General features: G+C 35.8%; 1 protein-coding gene across 1 annotated transcript; it reads right to left on the reverse strand.

Annotated features, from left to right (window-relative positions):
- Positions 1-3,844: 3,844 nt before the first annotated feature.
- LOC18435676 (Double Clp-N motif-containing P-loop nucleoside triphosphate hydrolases superfamily protein) lies at positions 3,845-11,541 on the reverse strand. Its single transcript, XM_006845719.3, has 3 exons — positions 9,612-11,541; positions 6,308-6,569; positions 3,845-5,764 (listed from the first exon to the last, which is right to left on the reverse strand). Exons 1-3 carry the CDS (start codon positions 10,895-10,897, stop codon positions 4,109-4,111), a joined length of 3,204 nt encoding a protein of 1,067 aa, XP_006845782.1. The 5' UTR covers positions 10,898-11,541; the 3' UTR covers positions 3,845-4,108.
- Positions 11,542-21,213: the final 9,672 nt, after the last annotated feature.

Below are 21,213 nucleotides of genomic sequence, written 5' to 3' on the forward strand. Positions count from 1 at the left end.
AGTTTTTATTTGAATTTGTGGCTTGATATTGTTGATCTAATGTTGTTGGCTGGAGATTGACAAATATTTGGAAAATTTTGCCTGAATTTTCAATGCTTCAAAAGTGAGTTTTATTTAATTCAAATTTAAACAAAAAAAAGAAAAAAAAATCTGTTTGTGCTAAGACTTGCTAAAGAGAGGGCCCCGTTGCTCCCAGTACAAAGTATAATGCTAATTTATCATGGGTGGTGTTGTGTGTGTATGTATTTCTATTTTTGTGTTTTTGGATAATTTAATGGGGAAGACATGCCCCAACTTATTTTTTCAAATAGTTTAAGAGTTGGTTTTTTGACGGTATTGGTGCAAGGGGAAATGGAAATCATAATGTGGCAATTATGGTGTAGAGGTGCTACCACTAGGACCCAAGCCTCTTTCCCAAATATATTTTTAATTTGCAACTCTAATGGTGAACTTAGAGAGATTAGTGCTCCACTCTTTCTAATAATAAATACCTTTTTTAATGAAATGTTTTTTTGAAAAAATATTATTTAAATAGTTAAACAACCTAAAGGCACTAAGGTGGTCAAGTCAACAAATTAATCAATAAAGTGTGTGACTCTTCAACCCTTTCATAAAAAAGTACCCAAGAAAATTTGTCGATAAAGTGTTCCTCTTTAACCATTTTATTAAAAATACCCAATATGCTCTTTTTTTTGGGGCTTGGAATCCTTTCTCTAGGGCTAACCTATTTGGTCCCACTTAAGTGATATGAGCTAAATGATGTAAATTCTCATACTTGTATGAGTTTCAAACCCTAGTTATACAATTAACCCAAAACAACTAGGGATATTGCATCACCTGGTGGGCTTTTGGTTGAGCAAAATGGTGGAACTATCTCCATTTGTTAAGGGCTCTGAATTCGAAATATGTAATTTTTTTTATTAAAATCTCATATACCATGTTTGGAACATGGGATCAGTGCTGTTTATTTTGCTTCGCTTCAGTTGAAGAGAACAAAGCCTTTTAGTTAGGCTTAGACCGAAGCGAAGGGAGGCCTGGTGCTGCCGCTTCGGTCAGATTTAGGCTACATCGGTGAGCTTATGGCCGAAACAAAGAAATATCAATATAAAAATATTTTTTATTTTTTTTCAAATTTTTATTTATTATTTTTATATATAAACATCTAATTTATTTTCTTAAAATTAAAAAAAAAATGTATGAAGTCTTCATTCGAATCAGCTTAAGCACCAAATTATTTTATTTTTCTTACCAAACCAAAGAGGATTCCGAAATGAATTTGACAACATTGTCAAGGATATACAAGGGCGTATATTTATTTGACCTCACTTGGGTCAAGTGAGGCCAAAGGTTAAATTACCAAAGACTCCTTTGCATTTACGATTTTAAATTTGAGCATTTTGTGAAATTACCTTAAGACCCCTTTTCATTGAGGATTTTAAATCCGAGCATTTTGGGTATTTTTAACAAAATAATTGAAAAGGCACTTGAGTAAGCCAACCAAACTTGTTATTTGACCACCTCAATAACTTTTTAAGGGTTATTGACCATTTCGATGATATTTTCTCCACATTTTCCCACTGTGGCCTTTTGTATTCGAATAAGTGGAGAGTTGAAATGCTTAGTTGAATATTTGTTATGTCTACATGCTAAATGGCACCTTTTACTTTATAGATTAATTTATTGAGCATATACCTCATTTCAAAATCATTTTCTAATAGAAACAAACAAAGGCCTTTTTGGTTTATTGAGCTTTAAAATTTGAAAATATGGGGTGTCATTTTCGATTCCCTTATTGAGATGAGAAAATAGAGACCAGAAATTCTAAAGATTTTACAAGTCTTTTGGGTGGATCTCGTCATGCAGGCGACATCATGTGTATGTTTGTATGGCTATTAATTTTATTTGGAATTAGACTATTTTATCGACAACTGTTTACTTTAGATAATATTATCTCGTTAGCTGTTTGATACGTGTCATGTATTATATACAATATTATTTAATTATTGAACTTAGTTGCAGCAATTTTTAGCTATTTTTTTGCAATAAATATAAGGTGCGGTTTGTATAGAGCCTAGGCTCCAAACAATCAAATTAGAGCCGATAGTGTAAAAAAAAATGTGGTTTCAATGCTGAAAATCTTTTTGATAGCCTTAATATATATTTTCATATTTATTTATGAAGTTTAAAGCCTAAAAAATTTTGTAGATCGAGAGATCTATGAAAACTTGAAAATGTTGAAAATTGACGGTCCAAAAGTGCGTTACAAAATATATTATTTCCAAACTTCCAATCCAATTTTGTCCCAGTCCATGCATATTGATGTAGAGATGATGAATTTGAGGATATTTGGGCATCAAAACAACCTCTTCTAATGAAATTTTTGAGGTAGGTTCGAATTTGATTGTTTAGAGCCTCGGCTCTATATAAACTTTTCCCCATAAGTATATGGTTTTAACCAAATTAGTATAAATAAGTAAAAATTATTTATCAAAATGATAAATTTTACTGATTATAAGTTGATTTCATATGACTTTATGATGATCACCATCAAATAATAGATAATTCATTATCAAGATTAATTTCATTGAAATAATGGATTATCAGCAATAACAAGTAAATTAAAAAATGCTTCAAATTTTGAATGATGTATTAACAAGCCTTTTTTTGTTTTTAGTGTAACACATTAACAAGCATTATACTACAGTTAATACACTTTCTTACTGATCTAGAGAGTGAGAGAGATTATATTCAACCTCGTACCCCGTCGAACAGGAAACAGGTAAAATTTGTCCACCTTGTGGAACAATGTGGAGAGAGAAAGTGGAGCATGAGAGAGAGAAGAGAGAAGAGAGAAGAGAGGAGAAATTTTAGACATCTTATGCTTTGTGGAGAGAGAGAAAGGAGCATGAGAGAGTGTGATTTGTGTTTACAAACTCGGTTTGTCTTAACTCGAAACTGGCGGCATTGACCGGTTTTGGCGGTTTGGGTGGGTATTTAATTTTTTCGAAAAAAGATATAAAATCCCAAAAAATAATGGATTCATTTATTATGTATTTTTAAATGTTTTTTTATTTTTTGGCAAAGATTAGAAAGAGTTTTTGGTTTACATTTTTTTTTATCTTGTTTTTAAGATTTTCGAAAATACATTTAGGCATAAATTGATTTTTTTAAATCTATTTTTCAACTTTATTTGATGGACTTTATTTAATCAAGCTTTAAATATATTTTTCATATTTTTTAAAATTTTTATATTTTTTAACGCATATTACACGCGGATGGGGACATGTCCAGTTCGGCTAGGTGAACCGGCTCGTTTATGGTTACTCGGACCCTAGATTTTCCCAACACTGGGTGTCACACCCCCCGTTGGGGAGAGAGAGAGAGAGAGAGAGAGAATTTAGATACTTTAGGGAATAGGGAGATATAAATTTTAGTGTTAGAGAGAGAGAGAGGATACCCTACAATGTGGAGGGAGAGTGACAGAGACCCACATTGAGAGAGAGAGAGAGAGAAATGAGAGGCAGCACGTGAGAGAGAATGAGAGCCATCTCCGGCAATCATGCATATAGCCTTAGAGAGAGAGAGATGGGGGACGTGACATGCACACGCGGCTCAGCCGTAGAGAGAGAGAGAGAAGAGAGAGAAAGAAGGGGGACCGACCAAATAATAGAGAGTGAAGAGGTAAAAAGGTGAGTGTGATGGGAATGAGAATGGAAGTGAGAATACCGACCGTTCGCATACCTTTTTGCAGCATAAGACAGAGACTACGCTTCTCTCTCTAACTTTCTCTCTCTACAGCGAAAAGAGGCCATTTCAACATCACCCCCCACCCCAACAAAGGACAGTCTTCAAATTAAAATTACATTTCATTCTTAGTCATACATACATACGAGAATGGAGAGACATTCTGACACCTTTCTCTCTCTCTACACAATATGACCATTTCATCTCCCCTCTCTCTCTCTCTCTCTCTCTCCACATGGTCCTCGTCTTCTCTTCCCCCCTCCCCCCCCCCCCCCCCCCCCCCAATCCAACCAATGCCCCTCTCTCTCTCTCTCTCTCTCTACATTGACTCATCTCTCTCTCTCTCTTGCCTCATACCTCATCTTTACATGACTAAATCGATTCTATTAGGTAGATTTGAGCCCTCAAACCCACAGTCCATCGTTGATCGTGCCAACCCCTCCTCTTTCATGCACATTCTTACTCTAAAATCCTTCTCTTCTGCAACTCTCTCACCAATGCTTTCCAAACTGTTTCTAAACACTTTTCTCACCCATTTATCGAAAAAACAGTTGAGGAATGAGGAAGAGGCACTCATCATTTTCTCTAACAGACCCTGTTCCACCATTAATGACCCCCTTTCACCAAATACCTCTCTGAAGGAGCTTCTCAATTTTAGAGAGAGACTCTCAGTCACTGTATTGGAGTTCGATGGAGGGTCAAACACAAAACTCTTAGAGATTGAATCCAAGAATTTTTGTGTGTTTTTTTCTTGAGTTTCCTCTGTGTATTCTCCGATTGTTTCCTGAGTTAGATCGCTGTGTGGCTCTCCATCTTCTATGCTTAGATTGAGGTCCAAGCTACTGTTGTTGCAGGTTTCATGGCTGCTTGGCCTTTGATCGGAGAGTTTCTTCCTATTGGTTTTGCTCTGTTTCCATGGATGATCCTCATTTGAACTCTCGCTCCCCTGTAAATCAAGCTCTGCTTTCCTTTTCACGTGTTTTGGACTGCTTCCTCTCTCCACTTCAAGCTTCGTACTGCTCTCTCTCTCTACTTTCAGCTTCATCTGAATCATATCCACCTCTTGTTCTCTCTCAAAAACCCCAGACCCACTGCTAGAGCTGTGAATTGTCATGATAAAGATGGTTTCAGAGAGAGAGAGCTCTCTCCCCATCGGGTCCACGAGCTTGTTCTTCTCCACAGCCATGGCTAGCTTTCGAAGAAATGATGGGTCAGCCTGGTTTATGTCCTCCATTAAAATCACGCGCTGGGGGTTCGAGAGCAGAGTTAGGGTGAGGATTTGGGGGTGTGGCGTTCCCACCTCACCCATTTTGATGGCCACTACCTTCTCTGCAGAGCCATAGAAACACTGAGCCACTGTTCTTGCTAGCCTTCGCTTTCCAACTCTATCAGAGCCTCTGATAAGCAGACAACACACTCTGTTTTCATCCAATAAAGCCTCTGAAACCCTAGGGATAACACCCATTTGCCATGGTAAATTTTCCTGTAAATCCCTGCAAAAATCTCTTGGGTTTATGAGATTTCTCCTTCTCTCTAGAACAGAGGTTGCAGGACCACTCTTGGTTGTGGTTTCACTTGAATCCAACCCCAAGGAAAGGGTGGTCCTCACTTCTCCATTAGAGCCAGTTTTGAAGCTCTGAAAGCTGAGATCTTTGGGCTTGTTTGCTGGTTCTTGGTGGTGATTTCCATTGTTTTCTATAGACCAAAATTGTTGGGTTTTCCATGGAGCTAAAGAGCTTGAATTACAATGAATATCAGTAAGAGATAGACAACCGGCACTTGGGTTATTGGCCCAACTGTTACTGTTATTCCTGCCATTAAAGGCTTGAGAGCTGGACCACCATGGACTGGACATGGCATAGAAGCCATGAAAGGGCATCAGAGAAGAAGCAATGGAGCTGGTTTTATCATAGTGAGCCTCTCTTGAAAAATTTGGAATTTGGGTTTGGAGAGGAGGGTGAATGCTTTGACAGAGCCTGTTCCATGTCTTTCTCAGCTCAACCATCTTCTCTGCAGAATCCTTCATGGCCATAGTCATGGAAAACATTTAGTTTACATTTTAAGTAAATGCAACATTATAGTGCAATTCAACTGGATTCACCACCATAAATTATAACAAATTACAAAAATAAAATTCATGACTATAGATGTCTCCACACTTGTTCTTTATTTATATTTGGGGAACCCATAGCTATCTGATCTTGAACAATTGGGATTGAGTTGAAAATAATATCAGATTTTATCGTTAACTATATTTACTATACCATAATTAATATATGGTATTATTATCGGTTGAATCCCAGTCCTACCACCTTGGCTGAATGACTTGATATATCCAGACACAAACCACATGAGTGCGGGGACACACAAAATGTTATCCACCAGAGGAAAAGAAGAAAAGCTAAATGTTTGGTTCTCGTGTAAAAATTCCCTCGGTGTTAGAATATTTTCACACCAATTAGTTACCAATCGATATAAAAAACTACACTGAAAGCAATTATTGTGAAAATATTCCTACACTGAACCACACATAAAACAAACGTAAACTTTGAATAGGTCCTACCTTATTAGAAGGACTCTCAATTTTAAGCGGAAATTGTTGTTGAAGCCAAAAGGGCAAGTCAGTCGAGCTTTTCTCATTGTCACCGCCTTGCTTAGTATTAGGGTTTTGGAGTGACGAAGCTCTTAAACCCTGTGACTTGATGATGGCAGCTTCTCTCACATAATTTGAAGTGCAATCTCCACAACAAATGAGCTTTTCCCCTTCTTCTTCGCCTTTTGGGTTCACAAGCCTATGTGAAATGGGTGTCCTTGAATTTAAGCCACTGCAAAAATAAGAAAAGCTTGTAACTAAGCAAAACGCCCAGTTTCTTCAATTGAATTATTGCTACAAAGAAAGCTCTTTGGATTATGTAAAAATATTCTAGTTTCTTCGAACGATTGATTGTTATTTGTGTTTGAAAAGACAGAATCAATTCCGGTTTCGGGTTTCCTCGAACTAGAATCTCTTGACTCTCGATCATGACTAGACTGGAGCGTTTCCGAGCACGTTCACTTATTTTTAAAGGAAAATTTGCCATAATACCCACACAATATTTTATACATTTGCTATTATTCCAACTAATGATCATGTGTATTTGGATAGGTATTAAATTAAATCAAAGCTAAAATAATAAATAGTTGAACTCTCATTGATAATTTAATAGAAAATGTATACAATGAGAGATGCATTCTTGGAAAAATTAGACGATCTAACGCTCGGTTAGATCGGAATCGGCCACTGACCGATTTCGGTTTTGTACGGTTTTGATGATCGATATGTATTTTTTATTTTTTATTAAAAAATATATATAAATTCTCAAAAATAAGGAATTTGGTTTGTAATGTATTTTTTAATATTCTTTATATTATAGTAAAGATTAAAAAAATATTTTGGTCATTAATACTCACTTTTATAATTTTTCATCTTTTTTAGAAAATCGATTTTGGTCGTTAAAATCCATTTTTTCATTAATTTTCAACCTCATTTGAATGTGTTTTATTTTAATAATTCTTTATATGTTTTTCATATTTTAGTATATATTTTTTGTATCTTTATTTTTATTTTTATTTTTATTTTATTTTTTGTATCTTTATTTTTTTCAAAACTTCTTTGACCGCTAGGGACTTGTCCGATTTGAACGGTTGAATTGGCCGATTTACTAGTTAGGCTGATTAAACTGCTTTCGGGCCCATGTCCGGTTAACTATTTTGGTTCGATTTTGCTTAACACTCATTAGACATGAAATCGGGTTGTTGAAATCATGTCATTGACTAGGCACCATGTCCAAATCAAAATTTCCTGAATGTTGTGATAAATTTCAATCCAATCAATATCACATTTAATAATTAAGAATAATTGTGACCTTTTTTTTATTAAAAGTAAATTTAAATACTCTCGACAGTATAGAATTAAAGTTTATATAAAGTTGCAACCTTAAAATATAGAATTAAAGGTGCACCTCAAAAATCCATTCTAAAAACTTGTTTGGATGTTGGAAAACCCTCTTATTGATCATCTCGACATTGAGATGCACAAATATGAAAAAAAAAAAAAGATTTCGAATCCCCGGAGAACATTATCTGGACCGTCCATTTTCAAGATTTTCATGTGTTTATAGATCTACTTGATTTGAACCATATTTAGAGTTTAAAATTTTATAATTAAAGATAAAAATAGATTATCAGGTCATCTTAAAAAAATTTGATATCAAAATGACATTTACAATCAAATTCAGAGGTGCCGCTTAATTGGATTGTTTTAGGTTGCAACCGTATGCAAACCACACCCTTTAACTTTGAAGATTACTATAACTAAGAGCAAAATGATGAGAAAAAGCATTATTCTATGTGATCATGGAAACAGTTTGGGTTTATCCTTTTTTGAAGAAACGATAAAGAATGGGATTGTTTTGTGTTTTTGTCTTCCAAATACGGCGGTTTTTAACTTTTGAATCCCAAAAGCCATCATGCCCCTCACTAAATCCCCTTGAAAAGTGGGTGTTTTTTTATGCCCTAATTAACCAAGAATCATGGCTTGGAACCATTCAAAGGGTTTCTCAGTGGATTCTCTAGTCACTGCCCTTGTCCTAGAGAGAGAGAGAGAGAGAGAGAGAGAGACTTTCTCATGGATGTTGGGTTCTAGAGTCTACAGAGCGAGAGAGAGTTTTTCATGGGTGTTTGGCTCTAAACTGTAGAGAGAGAAACTTTCATGGATGTTCGCTGTAATATATGGACTTTTTGGTCGTAGAGAAAGGTTGTAGAGAGAGAAAAAATTTCATGATGTTACTGTAGAGAGAGAAATTTTCATGATGTTTGTCATAGTGTGTGGACTTTTTAGTTGTAGGGAGAGATTGTAGAGAGAGAGAGAGAGAGAGAGAGAGGTTTTCTCATAGACATTGGCATCTAGAATCTAGCTAGGGAGACTATTCCATGGGTGTTTGGGTTTAGACTCAACGAGAGAATTTTTCATGGACTTTTGGTTGCATAGAGAGAGAGAGACTCATGGACCTTGGGTTCGTGAGTCTTGAGAGGAGACTAATGGACCTTGGGTTCATGGGTCTTGAGAGGAGATTCATGGATGTTATGCTCTAGATACTACAGAGTGTGTGTGACTTTCACGGAGAGAGAGAGAGAGAGAGAGGTTTTCTATACTGAGCCTGTCTCTCTCCCTTCTCAATATCATCGCAGAGGAAGAGAGAGAAAACAGTGGTTTTGTTTTCTTGAGACGAGTGAAAACGATAGTTTTCCATTTATGTGTTTTTTGTGTGCCTTCCATTCGAAGAATTCCTTGTTTTATGGGACTGAGTTTTCTTGTGAGAGATACCTGACCCTGTGGCCTAAAACGACAACATGAGAGAGAAGAATAGAGAGAGAAACAAGTGGAAAGTTGAGAGAGAGTGACAACAAATGTAGAGAAGAGAGAGAAAATGCATAGGAATGTAGAAAGCAAAACTAGTAAAGAGAGAGCGAGAGCAGAAAGAAATCAAATGTAGAGAAAAACAACTACAAAGAAGAGAGAGAAAGTAGATAGAAACCAAATATAGGGAAGAGAGAGAAACATGTAGAAAGAACAGAGAGAGAAACAAGCTCTAGAGAGAGTAACAGGAAGCAAGCAACTGCTGAGAGAGAAACAGAGAAAACATCACACCTAAAAAGGGACACTAGAGAGAGAGAGAGGAAGCAGAAAATAATCAGATGTAGAGAGAGAAGCAAGAAGCCAACTAGAGAGAAAGTAAGCAAAGTAACCAACTGTAGAGAGAGAAGTAAAAAGAAACCAACTGTAACGGATAAACCAAGCTATGGCTTAAGGCCACTAGAGCTCTCACCTTGAAGAATGGAGGCTTAATGCGAGGCCACCTGAAGGAACAGAAACCACCTGAAGCCCCCACTGGTTCTCTAATGGCGGTTGCCTCATTTGACACTTCATATAACTCTGATAACTCGCTGAACCCATCAACCAAACTTTCCCCTGATAATTCAAATCCAAAACCAGCCTCCCCAACTCTGAAACCACATGATCAACAGGGCTATAACCACTTTCTCTCTCTAGAAAACTCCCCACTCTCTCATGGCCTTCGGCCACCCACTTCAAATCCCCTGTATAAACAATCACTGACTCACAGGAACCAGAGCCCAAGCACCCATCAACCCTCTTTCTCACACTAGAAATCTCCAAATCAACATTCTCTCTCTTCATCACCCTGAAACTGGAGAGAGAAACAAACTGAAGTTGGACAAACTTCACAGATCTTAACCCCTCAGGAACCTCCCCTCTCTCTGCCTTCACTATGACCTCTCTCACAATCCCTTCTGCACTCTCAGAGCAATCACCAATCACCACAGTGTTTCTCCTCTTCTTCCTCACCAAGACCTCCATAACCACCCTCATATCCTCCTCTCTCTCTCTAGAATCACTCCAAAAACCAGCTTTTTCAGGGGAAACAAAAGGTGGGTTTTGGTCTAGGGAGTAATTCACCAACTGGGTATTCCATAAACTGTGGTTTGGTGATGAATAAGGGGGAGAAAAACCAGAGGAAACAGTGTCCTCTAAATTGTTCTTCACAGTTGTGCTCGAGAAGCCGGCCTCTCGCATGACCCGGCTAACGCTTGGGTCGTCGAGAATGGAGATAACCAGCTGCTCAAGCTCCACTTTCACAGTCAGCAACGGCGGTTGGGGCTGTTGCTCGATTGTTCCACGCCTCTGGTGAGCTTGAGCCCTCTTGAGAGCAGCCACCAGAGCGTTAGAGAGAGAAGGGTTAGATAATGGGGTCGCGCTGGTCGGCAATCGGTTCAGGGCCACGTTGAAGCACAGCTCGAGGGCTCGGCATTGGAGAGGGTGAGAGAGAGAGGTAGAGAGAGAGGTGACGAGAGAAGGGTGGGAGTGAGGGAGAGAGTGGTGGGCGTTAGAGAGTGGGAGGGGGTGGTTTTGCTGCTGCGATTTGAGGCAGGCTCGGCGGAGTGGAGAGGAGCGAAGAGAGAGAAGGGTGGCGGCGACGTGGAGAGGGGTAGCTTGGGCATGGCCGCGCCGCCGGGCGAGGGCAACCGCATGGCGGACTGCAGCAGCGGCCTCCGGAGTGAGTGTCTGCTGCACAGAAGTGCCACCTGCTCGCATTCCTTGGCGGCCCGATGGGCGATTACCCCCCTCTCTCTCTAGATGAGCTTAAGAATTTGGGAGCTTTCTCTCTCTCTCTCTCAAGCAACCCCCCTTCTCTCCCTCTGGTTTGTACTAGCTATGGCTTTGGGAAGCTTTCTCTCGCCAAGTCTCTCTCTCTACCCACCCTCTCTATCGCTCTTCCCCCTAAAGATGGTTTGATTTTGAGATTTTCTATGGACTACTGGAGTTCAGATGTTTCCTCTCCCTCTCTTTCTCTCTCTAACAGGTTGCTCTAATCTTCTCTCTAGACCACGGATGTTCTACCTCTCTCCAGCTAAAACTCCTACTTCCACACACACTCTCTCTCTCTCTCTCTCTCAAAACAGGTTTCTTCAAGCTTCTCTCAGATCACTGTTCGGCTCTTTTTCTTTCAACAGGTTGCTTCTAAGCTTCTTTATGGCTACTATCCTTCCTCTCTCTCTCTCTCTCTCTCCTCAGTTTCACTTCACCTGAAACGGGCAGCTTTGGACTGAAAATGGTATAGTGTAACAAGAGGCACTGGTTTTTGTCCACCCACCGTCTCGGTATAAAGGCCTCTAAATCTCACAGAGAAGCCAACCAACAAACTTCCTATTCTTTCCCCCTCTCTCTCTCTCTACTTCCATTCTTATATTCTCTCTCTCCCTTACCATTTAACAGCGGAGTTGGGGGTCCGCCCTTTTCCTTTTCTTCTCTCTCTCTCTCTCTCTCCCTTCATTTGCATCTCGTAAGGGTCCCGCCTTTTTCTTTTCTTCTCTCCTTTGACGCCTTTATAGAGGAAAGGGCCAAACCGGGTGGGCCCATGCATGCAACCCTACGTGGGACCCACTTCCAAATTTTAAAAACAGCTCCGTATTATCAAAATCAGACATGGTCCCTCGTTATAATATCTTAATTAGCCTTCTACATCACTCGCAAGTTGGTGCCCGCCCTTATGTTGAAGGAAAACGTTTATATAGAGCCAAGCTTTAAATTTTATAATTAAAGATAAAACTATCTTTCAAGACTATTACAAAGATTTTAAGTATCGACATCATATTTTTTGATACTATTTGAAGGTGGGCTCTATTTTGATTGTTTAAAGCTTCGATTCTATACAAATTTCACCCATTTTTTGAACTCAAATTTTTTTGTATTTTTTAATTTTTCATATTCATATATCTCGATGATCAATTAGAGGGTTTTTAAACATTAAAACGGTATTTTCTATTGTATTTTTGAGGTTTCATCTTAATTCTACATTTTAAGGTTGTAAATTTTTATAAACTTTTTCCTAATTTAAAACCTAACGATTTCTAATTTGGATCCCCGATCCAAATGCGAATTTGTTAGGACTAAATCGCTTCCATGATAGTATGAGTCCCCGGCAAATTCCCCCTTAAATACGTTCTTTTATATATATATATATTTTTTAAGCTTGTCTAATATTTTTTTAGGCCCCTTTGTATCTCTACCTCATAACCCTTATATTTATTTTTATTTTATTGATTTTTTGATATTTTTTTAGACCACCGATTTGTACCGATCTAGACCATTTAGATTGACGATCAAACGATTAGACATAGATTTATAGTTGAACGAACAACCCTACCAATCTGAGCTTTAATACACATGTAGGTGCCCTTTCAAGAATAAAGACCATAGACTGAATACCTACGATATTTTGATGAGACCCGTTGATATGGGTTTTAAAACACCTACATTTGCAATTTGCAATTTGAAGAATGAATAACAAAGATTGGAGACCTATAATATTTTGATGAGAATCAAAGTGAGTTGACAATAATTTAATGTATTGTTGTTAATTTTATCAGGCCATAAGTAATATATTGTTGGTGGCTCGCTCCCATTTTTCAAGGGATTGGAAAGCTGAAAGTGAATCAACAAAAATATTATGAGTCAACTGCATTTATAAGACATCAATATGTAGTATTGTTATTGGCTCATTTGCAATTTATTTAGATCATATATTTGCGTGTCTTTAAGCAAAGACTATGTGAGAATTTAATATACACATAAAGTTTGTCAATGCTTAATTACATTCCCAAAAAGACAAGTGAGCTTTCCATGAATCTCTATGCTCATGAGATTTGTATGTATCGTTAGATTTTAATAGTTTGATCTTAATCGGATAATTGAGACTGAGCCACACATCAATTATGGCCTTATAAAAAGCTCCAACCAGTGTCATTATTATCGAGTCACTCTTAGTTATTCAATCATCTCTCCGTATATATAATCACCACCGCCATCATCATCATCATCGTAATCATCATCATCATCAGATAAATAATATTTATATGGAGACGCATACAAGTTTTTCAAATAAAAAAAGAGTTAGGTGGTTATTTTTTCTCAAGAAAATACACCCAAAAAGCGTTTGTAGAAAATAATACCATTCACCAAAGATGTGTACCTTGCTAGGAGACATGTTGTCCAAGTTTCATTGATCCCCACCATCCATTGACAAGAGTGGATGGTTGATATTATCTTGGTGTGTATGAAGTGCCAATACACGTAAGGTGTAGGGTGTACTTTTCCAAATTGTGAGAGGATGTAGTTTTAGTGCTAGAATTTTTTATGATGGTTCGAAAATCTACTTATGTTGTTAATTATGATACTTAAAGCTGCAAAAATGGTGCATATTTATAAACACTTACAAATATTGATAATTGACAATCTAAATAATATATTATAAGAGGCATTGATTAAACTTAGAAATTTTTTTATTTTTTTACATTTGATATCTTAAGGTCGAGGTGATTAATTAGATATTTTTTCAATATCTGAACAACTTTTCCCAAGTGGACTTTTGAGGTGCGCCTCAAATCTATGGTATAGGGTGGATACTTGGTGTAAACTTTTACTTAGTGCATATTTAAGTTGTATTCCTTCACTTCAAAATTATGTAATCCATGTTGTATGTCTTCAACTCAAATTTTTATATCATTTTTATCATCATCCGAGCCTTATCTCACCTAGTTGCGGTAGACTATCAAGATTCATGATATAGATGTAACAAATTTTTTATGTTGGCTACTAACCAAACACACTCTCTCCTCTTTCTTATTCTGGTTTACGAGCTGCAAGGAAGGACAACTCAACCGCTTATACGTATAATCAAAACATGTTTAAGCTTCCATTCACAAATGCATTTCAAAATTCAAACTTGAGGGTAGTTTAGATAATATTGATATTGACAAGAGGCATTTTTTAAGTTCGTAGCCACGCCTACGGTCCATTATTGGAGTGGATTTATTTGTAATAATTGGCAATAAAGGGGGCAAATAGTTTATTGACAACACGCGAATCGCTTATCTGGCCACGGCCCAGGCCTTGTCAAGCCCGGGTTTTTATTCCACACAAGTACACTAGAAAAGCAACAATCTGTCTCCTCCTCCTAAACTCCAAAGATTTCTCTCTCCATCTCTCTCTCCCCCTTATTCTCTCTCTTTACACGCGGCGGTCGGGGTGGCACCGGACCGGACCTTATTGGGGTCCGGACCTAGGTCTGGGTATTGGGCCCAAAAATTAGACTCGACCGGTCTGGTCAGGTCCTGGTCCAAATATTGGATTTGAACACTATTTCGGCCTTGGTTTATGTGGACCCGAACCCGAAATAGTGATATTATTTAAATAATATTTAATATATAATATTTTAATAATATTTGAATAAAAAATTTTTTATATAAAGCCGAGGCCTTAAACAATAAAATTAGAGCGGACCTAAAAAATATCACTAAAAGAGGTTGTTTTGATGCGCAAATATCCTCAAATTGATTATCTCGACATCAATACTCATGGACATGAGAAAAAATGGATTTCAAGGTTTGAAAACAACGCATTTTGTAATATATTTTTGGATTGTAAATTTTCAACTTTTCATAGATTTGCTTGATCTACACTATTTTTTAAGCTTGAAATTTTATAATTACACATATAAATATATTTGAAGGCTATCACAAAGATTTCCAATATGGAAACCATATTTCTCTATACTATTTGAAGGAGCGCTTTACTTTGATTGTTTAGAGTCTCGGCTCTAGATAAACCCCTTTTAAATAAAGAAAAAAGTTTGTATAAGGCCTCAACCTTATAATGTACAGGTAAGGTGCACCTTAAGTACCTACTATTGAAGCTTGTTCCAATGCTGGAAAACCCTCAAATCGATCATCTCAACCTTAAGATTTATTGACATAAAAAAAAATGACATTTCTAGTTCTAAAAATAATTCATCTTCTAACACATTATCTGGACCGTCCATTTTCAAGATTTTCAATTGTTAATGGATTTGCTTGATCGTCACTATTTTTATAACTGTAAATTTCATAATTCAGGTTAACAATATATTTTCATATCATCGCAAGACTTTGTAGCACTGAAACTAGATTTTTGGCATACTTTTGAGGCGCATCTTATTTCAATAGTATAAGATTGGCACTGTCTACAAACCACACCCTTTAAATAAATATAACTGAATGTGTTTAGTTAGGGTGTAGTTTCTATAAGGTTGCAATCTTAAACAATCCAATTAAGGCGCGCCTCCAAATTTTATCATAACATGTAATTTTGCTATAAAAAATTCTTAGGATTATCGAAAAATCTATTTTCATATCTAATTATAAAATTTTAAATTCCAAAAATGGTTAAAATCAAGAAGATCTATAAACATATGAAATCTTGAAAATGGACGATCTAGATAGTGTGTTGCAAGATGCATTATTTATGGGGCTCAAAATCTTTTTTTTTACCAGATTCATACATCTTGATATCGAGGTGATCAATTAGAGGGGTTTCAACATTAAAGCAACATTCACACATGATTTTTGAGGTACATCTTTAGTTCAAAATTTAAAGTTGCAACTTTGTACAAACATTTTCCTTTTATTTAATATATATATATATATATATATATATATATATATATATATATATATAAATACATTTAAATATATATTTTTTATTTTTTGGTTGGGTCCAATTGGGTCTGGGTCTAGTCCCGCATCCGCATACGATAACTTTGGGACCAGGTCCCATAAACTTTTTTTTTTTTTTTTGACCAAACTGGACCCAATGCCACACCAAATACACAATTTCTCCCTCTTAAGCGTGGCAACGGTATGGGGTTGGACGGACCCTGGCCCAGCCCTTGTCCCTAGAGAGCCGGCCTAGGCCGTGGCCCTTTCTATGGGCCAAAAGTAAATGAAGAGAAAATAAAAGATAAAAATCAGAAAGATAAGGCTGGGCGAGGCGCTAGCACTGGCCCTTGGGTCATAGTTCGTGACCATTGACCTTTTTTGGGCCGGGCCACCAAACCCATTACCAGCCATAATCCGTCTCTTCCTATCCTCTATGCTCTGAATCAGTTCGTCTCTCAACTCGTCCTATGCTCTAAATCATTCTCACTTATATAGAGCCAAGGCTTTAAACAATCAAATTAGAGCCAACCTAAAAACTTTCACGAGCAGAGGTTGATTTGATGCTCAAATATCCTCAAATTGATCATCTTGATATTAAGATACCTGAGCATGAGAAAAAAGTAGATTTCAAGTTTTAAAAATAGTGTATCTTGTAATGCATTTTTAGATCGTCAATTTTCAAAAATTTCAAATTTTCATAGATCTATAGATATGCTCGATCTACACTATTTTTGAAACTTTAACTTTTATAACTAAAGATAAAAATATATTTAACCGCTATCACAAAAATTTCTATTTAAAAGGGTATTTTATTTTGATTATTTAGAGCTTCGACTCTATACAAACCACAGCTTCTCTCTCTATCCCGCCCTCCCGTATTCCCAGGCTATGGTTTCTCTCTCCCTCTAAGTCGTTATCCCCTCTCTTGTACAATTCATGCTCTCAAGACCCATTTAGATTAGCCAGTCCAACAGGTTAGGCTACGAAGTACCAACCATTGCCTTGGGATTTCGTAAAACATGATTTGAAATGGATGTTTGATTGATTGGCTATAAACAAGGTTGGATGATTATTTTATAATATTTTTATATCAATTTAACAATTTTATAATTTTTTATTTTTGAACTTGGTTAAACTAGTAGACAAAATAATCTTAATCTCAAGTCGTCAAGATCTCTAATTTATTTGATTGAATCTAGGCCGATCTGATGGTCACAATTGTATCTTATATTTAAATTTTAATTCTTTTAAATTCAAATTACTTAAAATTTTGATCGTCAACTATTATCATCAAGGCACACCTAATAAAAATGTTTTAAAAATTATTCATAAAAAATAAATTGACCAAAATACCCACGTAACTTTTAGAAGTATTTTGGTCAATTTATTTTTATAATTATCTTTAAAATATTTTTATTATATTTTTCTATTTTTCAAGAGTATACGCTCAAAATTTCAATTGAATTGGATTTGTAAAAAAAAAAGAAATTTTAAACCTCAAATATAAAATACAATCGTGGCCATTTGATGGCCCTAGATTCAATTTGGGCCATTGAACGTTTACTGTAGCTATTAGCTATCGTGCTGATATATATATATATATATATATATATATATATATATATAGGTGAATCTTTGAAAAATATCAAACAAATATTTTACATGAAATAAATTAACGAAAATACCCCCAAAAAATTTTGAGGGACATTTTGGTTATTTTTTAAAATATTTTTATTAAGTGAACCTTGATGAGAAGAACAGATACCTAAATTTTAAGTGATTTGGATCTATAGAAAAAATAATAAAATTCAAGTACTACCAAACATCCGTGATTGTCAGATCTGCCCAGATTTAATCTGGACTGTTGGGATCATATGTTCATATGAACTAGTGGGCTAACCCCAACTTTTTCTCTATATATATATATATATATTAAACCTTGTTAGAAGAGGTGGTTTCAGAGCTAGAAATTACGTATAATGACCTAACAATCTATTTCCACTCGCAATTATAAAATTTGTAACTTCAAAATGGTCACCAAAGGTGGTAGAGGGAGATTTAGGAAATATAGTATGATGTTGTAGAGCTATGCTAATTTGCCATTGACACAATGCGAATTAAATATGAGACTAAGGGCGGATTAGCACAAGTTCAATGTTTAAAATGTTACAAGGAGACTCGTGGGAGTGACCCACTTAGAATCGGTAGCCTCCATACTTGACCTTATTGAGTTGTTCTCTTATTTCTATCTTCTTACCGTACTTTGTATACCGCTCGATCAATCATGTACTACAAATTTTTTTTTGGGCAATTAAAAAGGGAAGACCAATCTCTATCCATTTTTTTCAAATAGCTTAAGAGTTATTTTTTTAAAGATATTAGTGGGGTGGTATCAGTGGTAATGAAAAAGATAACGTGATAATTAGGGTGTGAGGGTGCCGCCACAATGACCACGCCCCTTTCCCATATACAATAAATTTTGAGTAATGAAAAGACTTACTTTACCTTTCAAAAAATTAAGTGAGATGATTTGCTATAAGTAAACAATCCAAAGCCTTAGCAATCGTCCACGATGGATGTAAAATTTTTGGAGATATAAATAAAGGAAAAAGAAGTGTCTTTCGAAGTTGAGAAACCTTCCAATCGGTCGTTTTGAAGTCCAAATGTACACATAAAAAAAAAAGAAAAAAAGAAAAGTTCTAAGTTCTAAAAACAATGCATCATGTACCAAGTTATATGGGCAGTCTATTTTCAAAATTTTCAAGTGTTTATAAATATGATCACTTTGCATCGCCTTTGAAAATTCAAATTTCATAACTAGAATTGAACATGGATTTTTCAAGCTACCGTAAATTTTACGACACCCATGAGGAAAAAAAACGGTTACTCCCATGGGTGAATCAATGTACTTGGTGGATTTCTTTCCTATAAAATTATGGGATCCACTTTAGAATCACCATATGAGTACTCAAAAATAAAAGGATTTTGACTACTTTAACACATTTATCTGATTGAACAAAAATTGGATAGTCTATGTAAAATTATAAGGCATGATTTTTTTCAGGTTGATCTAGGGAATGTATTCAAGTTTTTATTTATTTATTATTTATTTACATTTAGGTTGGTTAATAGATTTAATAAATCACATCGCTAAATTTGAAAACCTACAAATACACCTGGGGTTTTGCTAAGGGCAGCAAATGCGCGTTATGCTCTTATTAGAACACGCAATCCTATTTGTTTTTGAAAAGGAAAAATATATAATGATATTATTTTCCTTTGGTACAAGGTGGTCACAATTGATCTTGATCATTGAATATGAAGTTGAGTGGCTGCATTTCTTCTATTGACCACACTCAAAGTTCAATGGAAAATTTCTATAACTTTGTGACACACTAAGCCATTAGATTTTACATTGGATGGTTGCAACTAATTGTGACCTTTTTGTACTAAAGGTAATTGGTCTCATTATATATAATCCTGAATAAAAATGGAAAAAGCAAAGAGGGCGAATCCTTTATTAATTTTCTTAATTGAAGAGAGTTTCTCTTAAAGAGCGTAAAAGAGAGAGCAAAGGCGTAAAAATTTGCATATAAATTTTGACAAAACATAATTAGGAGATCAGCTCCTCCAAGTAAGAGCACATAAGGGAGTGACAAAGTCACAAAGCAATAAGGAATAAAATTTTGGGCTTTTTAATTGAAAAGCCTTGCAAGACTTTTCTTTTAAAAAACGAGATCTCATAGGATTTTGTTTTAGGTGCCATATGTATAAGGCCGAGGCTCTAAACAATCAAAGTAAAGTGCATCTTCAAATAGTATCGAAACCAATATAGATCGAATAGATCAATGAAAACTTTGAAAATTGACGGTCAAAAAATGCATTCCAAGATACACTAATTTCAAAACTTGAAATCCATTTTTTTCTCATGTCAATGCATCTTGAGGTTGAGATGATCAATTTGAAGATATTTGGGCATCAAAACAACCTCCTCTAGTGAAAATTTTGAGGTGCACAATAATTTGACTATTTTGAGCCTCACACTTATATAAACTTTTTCATTTTATTTTTGACTTCGGCTCTTATGTTCTTATAGAAGGTCATCATTATCATCACAATCAAAGCATTTCTCCAACTAATTTTTTTGTAGACGGGTAAATGGACCAATTTGCTCATCTTTTAAAAATAAAATCTTAAAGCTTCCTTTCTCTTTTTCCCACATTTTCTCTCTAAATAATGTCAGAAGAGACAATAATGGTTTTTTTTTTTTTTTTTTAACAAGAGTGGTAAATATTATTAGATCAGAAAACGAGTTATAGTGTATAAAAGCTAAAACAAAACAGGATAAACAACTAAAGAATCGAGAAATGCTCCTTTCTTAGCTAAATCATCCGTCACTTGATTAGCTTCTCTATAGAATATAGCTTCTCTATAGAATATAGATATGACTAAAACTTAGATTGCTACCGGTTGCTAAGTCCATAATTTGCAATAAAAAATATCTCAGTCACCATGATGGTATAGATACAGAATTGCACCAATTGATAACATTCCTCGAATTACCTTCAATGAGCAATGAACTACCCGACTCTTTTTCCTTCCGGATTTTAATACCTTGCAAGACCGCCTTCATCTCCGCATGATTAGCAGTTGCCACTCCACAAGGGAGCAATACAGAAGATCACACTACCACTTGAATCCCTTCAAGAATGGCGTTGGGGTCGCTATAGAGAGAATGTGAGTAGAGACAAAAATGAGATTGGATTTCCAGATAAAAATATGAGAGAAGGGAAAAATGGGGTTGAGTTTCTAGAGAGAGGATGTGATGGAGGCAAAAAATTTTATTAGATTTTTAGTGTGAGAATATGAAGATGAGGTAAGAATTGGGTCGGGCTTCTAGAGAGAGAATGTGATAGTAGAAAAGAACATATTTGGTATTTAGACAAAGAATATGAAAAAATTGAATAACGAATTTGGTTTTTAGGGAGAGAACGTGAGACAGAGCGAAGAGCTTACAAAACCAGGCTTTTAGAGAGAGAAATAGGTGGAAAAAAAAAATGTGCAAGATGAAAACCTAGGAATTTGTTTTTAAAATGGAGCAAATTTGTCTATTTATCCATCTACAAAAAAAAAATGCGAGCCAAAATAAAAAATAAGCTTTCAATAAGTCCACTATCTTAAAAATAGAATCTAGTAAGGTTTTTTCATAAAAAGCCCTGAAGGTTTTCTACAAATTTATTGAATTTGTTCTACAATTTTATTTATTTCATTGTTAAGTAAAATTATTATACTAATTTGACGCCCATTTTTTTTGTTATTTTTGGGAAGGTGCATGTTAGCCCTTCGATACTCGCCTCGGGCCACTCGAGGTGAGTT

This window comes from Amborella trichopoda, chromosome 12, assembly GCF_054954075.1.
Source record: "Amborella trichopoda isolate Santa Cruz 75 chromosome 12, AtrichopodaSantaCruz75HAP2 v2.0, whole genome shotgun sequence".
Classification (NCBI taxonomy): domain Eukaryota; kingdom Viridiplantae; phylum Streptophyta; class Magnoliopsida; order Amborellales; family Amborellaceae; genus Amborella; species Amborella trichopoda.